Genomic DNA, 7,500 nt, shown 5'->3' with positions numbered 1-7,500 from the left:
TTCTTTCTTTCTGTCTGTCTTCCTTTTTTTTAATTTTTATTCCAAATATACAATGTCCCTGTCGCGAGTTTGTTATCGTGTGGCTTAAGGGTTCTCCATCTACCTTTTTATATGTAATAGTATTAAAGCGATCCCTCCGGACACAACCGCTAGGCTCTATGCAAATGAGCGCATGACATCATCCGGCGACTTCCAGCGACTTTGGGAGCTGGCGCTTGGCGACCCTCGCTGCAAAAGAGTTGGCAACACGGGGCCGGTCTCTTGCTGTGGACCGTTATACTGCGGGCCATAAACTTTAAGCTTCTTCTAATCCAGTGGAGAGCAGCCAAATGTTTCTCAGCCGTTGCCCCCTGTTGCATGGCTATTGCTCATATCCTCAGGGGAGAAACCCCCCCGCCCGCCCCCCATCCCCTCCATCCCCTCCATCCCCTCCATCCCCTCCATCCTCTCCATCCCCTCCATCCCTCATCTCGCCTTCTCCGTCTCTCTGTCTGTGTGTGACTCTTGTTTCCATTGTCTGGTGACCGCAGCTCACACTCACATCACACCTCACCTCTTTTGCCACCCCCCCCCCCCCGCTCTCCCTCTCTGAATTTCTCTCTCTCTCCCTCTCTCTCCCTCTCTCTCTCTCTCTCTCCCTCTCTCTCTCTCTCTCTCTGAGGATGGAGTGCGCGTCTTGGCTGAAGTGCTCCCCCTCGTGGTCGAACGGACACATCACAGGTTTACCAGACAAAGACTATTGAAATGAGGGGTTGTTGTTGTTGTTGTTTTTTGTTGTTGTTTTTTTTTTGCAATTTAAGCGAAAACGAAACCATGTTCTTTGCGACAGCGACAGCAAATTATTTATTGGTTGGTTTCAGACACAGGCATCACTTATTTCACGAACCTGTGTCTGAAACGACCATCGTTACCTGGTTTTCAATGTTTATTAAAATTGCGGAATATTAAAGGTGCTTCGGTACCAACACATCTGAAGGATGTGCTGGTATTTTAATAATATGTGGTTGAGCTTGGAAGACTAGAAGGAACCACTGTCTATGCCGTCCCAGAAGATGGCGCTGTTGGTCCACTATTACCTGCTGGGACCCAAACTTTTGAGTTGACTGAGCTTATAGATAGTCAGACTATTTGATGAACACTGTTTATCTTAAAGTTCCCGTAAAGCAAAAATAAATAGGTGCTCTGAGTTTGTCAGACCACAGAAAAATGTGTGATTAACCACCCAGCCAAATTTGAATGATTTAAAAAAAATCCCCAAGTATGTAAAATCAGGTTTCAAAATCGTGGAGGGGGGGGGAGAAAAAAAAAAGGCAGTTCCCTCTGCTCCGTGACGCTGGGGGGCGTGTCCGCCGAAGATGCCGAAACCCGCGCCCCCCTCGTCTTAATCTTGGTAAACATTTGCGTTGGGGTGAGTAAATTCCATGTCGAAAAATGTTCCGCTGAACCCAGGCCCCGGTCCTGTGTCTCTCGTCGCTCACCTCAAAGCGCCGTCGCCTGGATGCGGGACCCTCCGCTCCCCGGTGCCCCCTGCTGGCACGCAGCGGGTCACGGCCACCAATTGGGGCCATGTCTCCCTCGCCCTCCACATCTTTCCAGCGGGTGCAAACCTTGGCGTGAGTTCCCCGAAGACGCCTTTGACTCCGGGTGTTTGTTCCAAAGACTGCGTTTTATCCCAAACTCTGTGCTGTTAACTGAGCGTATCCCCTCTGATGCTCCCTGATTCAGACCTGGTGTTTATATAGTGTTGGGGGAGGGGCCACGCCAAGGATGACCGCTTCACGTCATCGGGTCACGATTTAGCCCCGCCCAAAAAATCCCGACCTGCAAAATGGTGAGGAATAGTTTAAACGGTCTAACACCACAATCTATCATGTATAATGTGTTTAGAGACAAATCACTGAATTCTCTTGATTCAACCTGATAAACATTTCCCGTGATTTCTAGTGAGTATTACTTTTAACAGTGTAGTGTAAATATTAAAATATTCTTGAGTTGACCCAATTAAAAAAAAAAAAAATCTATCCATTTTGAATAATGTCGATGCAAGAACATTGATTGTGAATTGTTTAGAAAGTGAGTTGGATGTTTTACTTTTGACTGTGTACACACACAGACAATGGATCACTGCTTCGCATATATTCAGCCGTAACCTCTACGGAGTAAAAATATTCAAATATCCTATACGTGAAGTTTTTTTCATTGAATCAACAAACATACAGGTTTTCTCAACTTAATGGTGAGGAATTGCGATGTTGATTGAATGAATTAAAAAAGAAGAACACATTCAAAGCACTTTCTTAAATTGATCCAGTGCCCCTAATACAATTTTCTTTTCATCATAATAAATGTGAGCGTACGGCCTCTGCTTTTGTAGAGGCCGTAGGAACCATTCAGGACAGAATATGAGATGTATATTGCGGCCAGCCGGGTAGCTCACTTCACAGGTTGTTGTTTCGGGAGGTTCGGGATCCGGGGGCGGGAGGGGGGCTGATTGCAGGACGTTACGGAGATGAAAGGTGTGTGGAGTCTACGCTGCGTGGACCTATTATCATGCAGAAAGCGGCTGATGTGCTCGCATCTCCAGCTCCAGGGAAGCCAGCCTTCCCTAAACGGCCAGCCTCTGAATAATTTAAATGGGGGGGGGGGAGAAAAAAGTAAAAAAAAAAAAAAAATCAACCCTTTTACCTTTTTTTTTCTTATTTAAATGAAGAATCTATGTTAATCCGTGGATCCGTGGATTAACATGGATCCAGAGGCAGAAACCCGCCATACCATGAGGTGGGAGATGCTTGGAGTTTGACTTGATTCTATTTTCACACACACACACACACACGCACACACGCACACACACACACACACACACACACACACACACACACACACACACACACACACACACACACACACACACAAGGTTTTTTTCCCCCCACTTTCAATTTTCCACAACCCATTTCATTTTGGAAATGAAATGTGTTTCAGTTCATTGACTGGAGACTGCCCCCAACGCCTGGTGTAAGTGCGTCCCTGTTCTCATTCCCCCGCGACCCGGCCCCGGGTCTCGAGCCGCTCTGTGAGCATCAGCGGGTCACATCAAAGGGGCCGATCGCACCAAAGGTTTACCGCCTGCCGACCCAGCACTAGTTTGTCTTTGACCAGGTTATGAATCGAGGAATCCTCGCTCCAACAGTCCCTTTCTTCACCAGAGCCCTTTATTTTGCCAGACCAAAGAGGAGAGGGGATTACGCGTTTTTCCGAAGCACTCGCCATTTATTCAAACAAATCAGTCACTCCAGTTAAAAAAGGGAATTTTACGCGTATGAGCTTTGGCGCAAGAATGAGGTAGAATGAGCTGTTCCCCAAACGCCGAACCCCATGATGATGCCCCCCCCCCGCCCCCAGCCCCTTTACGTCCTTCACTGTGCTTCCTGTGCACAAAATATTTGGTCTATATTCTATTCTGTGATGTTATTTTATTATTTCTTTCTTTATTATTTTTATTTTATTCGTATTCTATTCTGTGTTTGCATTTAACTTGCTGATTGTTGGTTAAAGCTAATTGTTAGGTAATGCTAATCGTACAAAAGTCGTGTACAATAGCTTCGACACACGTTATCATTTGGAGTTATTTCCGTGTTTGTTTTGCAGTTCCTCAGTGATTTCCCCCAGGAAAAAAAGGTTGTTTATTGGGAGAACCTGTTTAGCTGTCTGCCAACGACAAACAATTCATTGATTCGTAAAATAAACAACAGCATTGAACTCGTAAAACCAGGATCCCCTTTCTGGCAACGGGAGCACGATTTAAATATTTGTCTCAAACTGTTAAATATGTTGCAAATGATTCAAACAACGATCATTTATCTCTGACCAGCCGTGCTCTGATCAGACGGCCAGGTAGATAGACAGACAGGCAGATATACAGACAGACAGACAGGCAGATAGGTAGGTAGATAGATAGATAGATAGATAGATAGATAGATAAATGGATAGATAGATAGATAGATAGATAGATAGATAGATAGATAGATGTATATGTGTGTATATAAATGTATGTATATAATATAATTAAATGACATAAAAAGTACTGTGTAAAATTACACAAAAATGACATCAAATCTCTGTATCAACAATTTTGATCAAACGCTCAGGTGGTCTCACGCCTTGCACAACGACCACCACCCCCACCCCACACACACACACACACTCACACACACACACACACATACACACTCACACGCACACACACACACACACACACACACACACACACACACACACACACACTCGCGCGCGCGCACAAAGGCGCGCATGCACGCACGTACACACGCCATCAGCTATTGTATGGCCGTATAAGGGGGGAGAGGGGTTTCGAGACGCAGGGGGAGAGAGAGGGAGAGGGAGAGAGAGAGAGAGAGAGAGAGAGAGAGAGGGGAACAGTCGCTTTGCTGCTCAATTAGCGTTTTAATCTCGTTGTTCATCTTGCAGCAGGAGCAGGTTTAACGGATCATACTTCTCACAGAACATCATCACTCACGTGTTGTCTTTAATAGGAGAGAGAGAGAGAGAGGGAGAGGGAGAGAGAGGGAGAGAGAGAGGGAGAGAGAGAGAGAGAGAGAGAGCGGAAAGGAGAAGTGCGGGGGGGGGGGGGGGGGGGGCGGTTAAGAGCGCGTAAAATCAATCATTTTGCGCACGGAATTTAGGGACTAAACTCACTTTTCAGGACACTACAAAGCAACCGGAGGACGTTTCTCCTCGGAAAACAACCGAACATGCCACGATCACTCCAGATCCAAAGATATTGAGCTCATACAACTTGGAATTTGGGGGTTTTTTTTGTTTTGTTTTTTTCTTTTAGTTTTGTTTTGTTTGCATCGCCCGTTTTATCCCGAGAATGGACTTGAGGAGTGCATGAAAGGAAGAGCGACGCTCCAACCTTTCACCCACGGTCCCGCGCCAGGACCGTCCATCCCCCCGGGGACGCTCCTCCTCATTCTCCACCCATGTCTCCACGCAGGAGAACCGCGCGGGGCTCCGGCTCTTTGGCACCGACGCGGCGGACCATGGACTCCAGACCCGCCCGGAGAAGGCTACCCGGCACGGGCCGGTACCTGATGCTCACAGCCCTGGTCCTCACCTGCAGCTCCCAGCTCTTACTGGTGGATGGCAACTCATGGTGGTAAGTAAATTCAAGATGTTGATTGTTCCTTTATTATTATTATTATTATTATTATTATTATTATTATTATTATTATTATTATTATTATTTAGGATAAAATAAGTAGATGTATTTCACGCATCTCCATAGGAACGCGTGCGTAATGACGCCTGTGCGCCTTTGGACATTGATTTTTGGATATGTTCTTTTTATTTAGAGCAGTGCATTTGAACGTGTTGATGCTGCAAATACATTAACAGCTGAAGAGAATTTAAGTAACAAACACTAACAGTGTGCCTGCGTGTTTGTGCTTGTTTGGGCGGTGGGGTTAGTAAAGGGCTGCGCCGTGCCACGCTGTGCTGTTCCAAGTCGTGGGGTACACAGGGATAGCGTTGAATGGAACAAATGTGAAGGCTCTGTCACAATATTTACCCTGGCCGGGCCCCCAAATGGTCGGGCGGCCTGCTGGTGGGCCTGGGAGTGTGGTCTCAATTAGCCACACTTGTTCTTGACTTCCAAAAATGCTCCTCACTTCACTTAAAGTCATTCAACTATAGACCATAACTGCAGCAATGAGATCATGACTTAATCGATGCCGGGCTACGTTTATATGCAAGTGTGTGTGTGTGTGTGTGTGTGTGTGTGTGTGTGTGTGTGTGTGTGTCTGTGTCTGTGTGTCTGTGTGTGTGTGTGTCGGAAAACGTCAGGTAAAAAGTGGTAATCTGCAAGATTATTTTGTGAGAGAAAATCCCATATTTGATACTTTATTCGGCTGGCACTTCATAAGAAACAGCCAGTCAATGTATTTGGGTCATGCATGTGCTTCTCTGTATTCTGTTTCCATTGTTGGTGGCGGGGTCCGCCTCTCCCAGCAACAATGCAAAGATCGGACACACAGAAGTGAAAGGCGGTGCGTTTAACGAAGCAGCGTAGCTTGTTTCGGTCAGTAAACTGGAGAAAGAAGACGAGGCTGGGTCATTTGGGTCTTCATTGATTACTGCAGGTTATGTGTGAACTGTGGCTGTATTTGCAGGTCAGCACCGATTGCCATTTAGTGAACAGAAGAGCATAGGCCGCTGTCTTCTGTTCAATCGTAAACTCTTACCCCAAGTTAAAAGGTTGACATTTCAAATTCAATGTCTATTTTGAGGAGTATTTGCCCTTATTCTCCCCCAAATAACAATATAGACACGTAAGTAAAAAAATCAATTTAAAATGATGTATTTTCCCACATCCCCGGGACAGGTCAGTCCGGGTCCTTTCGCCGCCTAGCAGCTTCCAGAACGTGTGCAGGAGGTGAAAATAAAAAGTAACCATGGTCTCTGTGTCCAGGTCACTCGCTCTGAATCCGATCCAGAGGCCAGAGATGTACATCATCGGAGCCCAGCCTCTCTGCAGTCAGCTGTCCGGCCTCTCCCAGGTAGGGATCTGTTGGAAAACCCAGCCATATAAAAAGATAGAAAAGTGGCTTCCCAGCTACAGTGTCATGGCAGGAATACAACAACAATACAACACTTCATTCATCAGGGAAAATTTGGGCAAATTCAGTGAAAAAAAATTGGAAAATGTAAGAAAATCAGGAAATTAAAAAAGAAACTCTGACACAAAATTACAAAAGTAAATACAATTTTAAAAATTCACTTTAATTACAAAAAAATCTCAAATTCAGGAGAGTTGGGTCAGTGTTATATGATCTTCAGATATTATACCAACGCCCAAACACCCTCACCTCCTGACTCCAGAGGTGCCGTTTTGCAACTGGCCCGAAGCAGCTCGGGCCTTCAAGCAAACACACCTTTCGGATAAACCGTCATGTTTTTCCCCTCTTCCCTCCATCTCTCCAGGGACAGAGGAAGCTGTGCCAGCTCTACCAGGACCACATGGTCTACATCGGCGATGGAGCTAAAACTGGCATCAAGGAGTGCCAGTACCAGTTCAGGCAGAGGAGGTGGAACTGCAGCACCGTAGACAACACCTCCGTGTTCGGGCGGGTCATGCAGATCGGTGAGTGGGGTGGAAATACAAATGGAAGCGAAAAGGCAAGCAACGTGAAGTGAGCTGCCACGTGCCCGCATGGGAAATGCAAGGATAAAATGTGGGTCTTATGAAGACCGAGGGGGCGTCATTCTGATGTCGGCCTTGTAGGAAACACCGGTGCTTGGTTCCGCGACGAAGATCCCGATCACTGCAGTGACTGTCGGCGTCTGGTCGGGTGTCAGGGACAAGAGGCGCTGCAATTATAATAGGCTAGAAAGGACGACATTTTAACAAAGGACCTTGATAGGGTTTGATTAAGTCAAGTATTTGTGTGTGAAAGAGACCCTGATGTGCCACAGTAAATAGTATAC

The 7,500-nt window shown here is 46.2% G+C and overlaps 1 protein-coding gene across 2 annotated transcripts in view; it reads left to right on the top strand.

The window, feature by feature from the left end:
- The window catches only part of wnt5b (wingless-type MMTV integration site family, member 5b), a gene marked incomplete at its 3' end in the record, with an annotated part of 98,599 nt that overhangs the window by 76,047 nt on the left and 15,052 nt on the right, over positions 1–7,500 (top strand). For both annotated transcript variants that reach the window (XM_080022478.1, XM_080022477.1), the window contains exons 3-5: positions 5,012–5,173; positions 6,485–6,572; positions 6,997–7,156. In XM_080022478.1, the coding sequence (XP_079878604.1) occupies positions 5,058–5,173; positions 6,485–6,572; positions 6,997–7,156 (364 nt within the window). In that variant the 5' untranslated portion in view covers positions 5,012–5,057. The remainder of the gene's footprint in view (positions 1–5,011; positions 5,174–6,484; positions 6,573–6,996; positions 7,157–7,500) is intronic.

The sequence above is a fragment of the Zeus faber genome (genome assembly GCF_960531495.2).
Source record: "Zeus faber genome assembly, chromosome: 21".
In the NCBI taxonomy this organism is placed as follows: Eukaryota; Metazoa; Chordata; class Actinopteri; order Zeiformes; family Zeidae; genus Zeus; species Zeus faber.
This window is presented reverse-complemented; position numbering and strand designations above follow the sequence as displayed.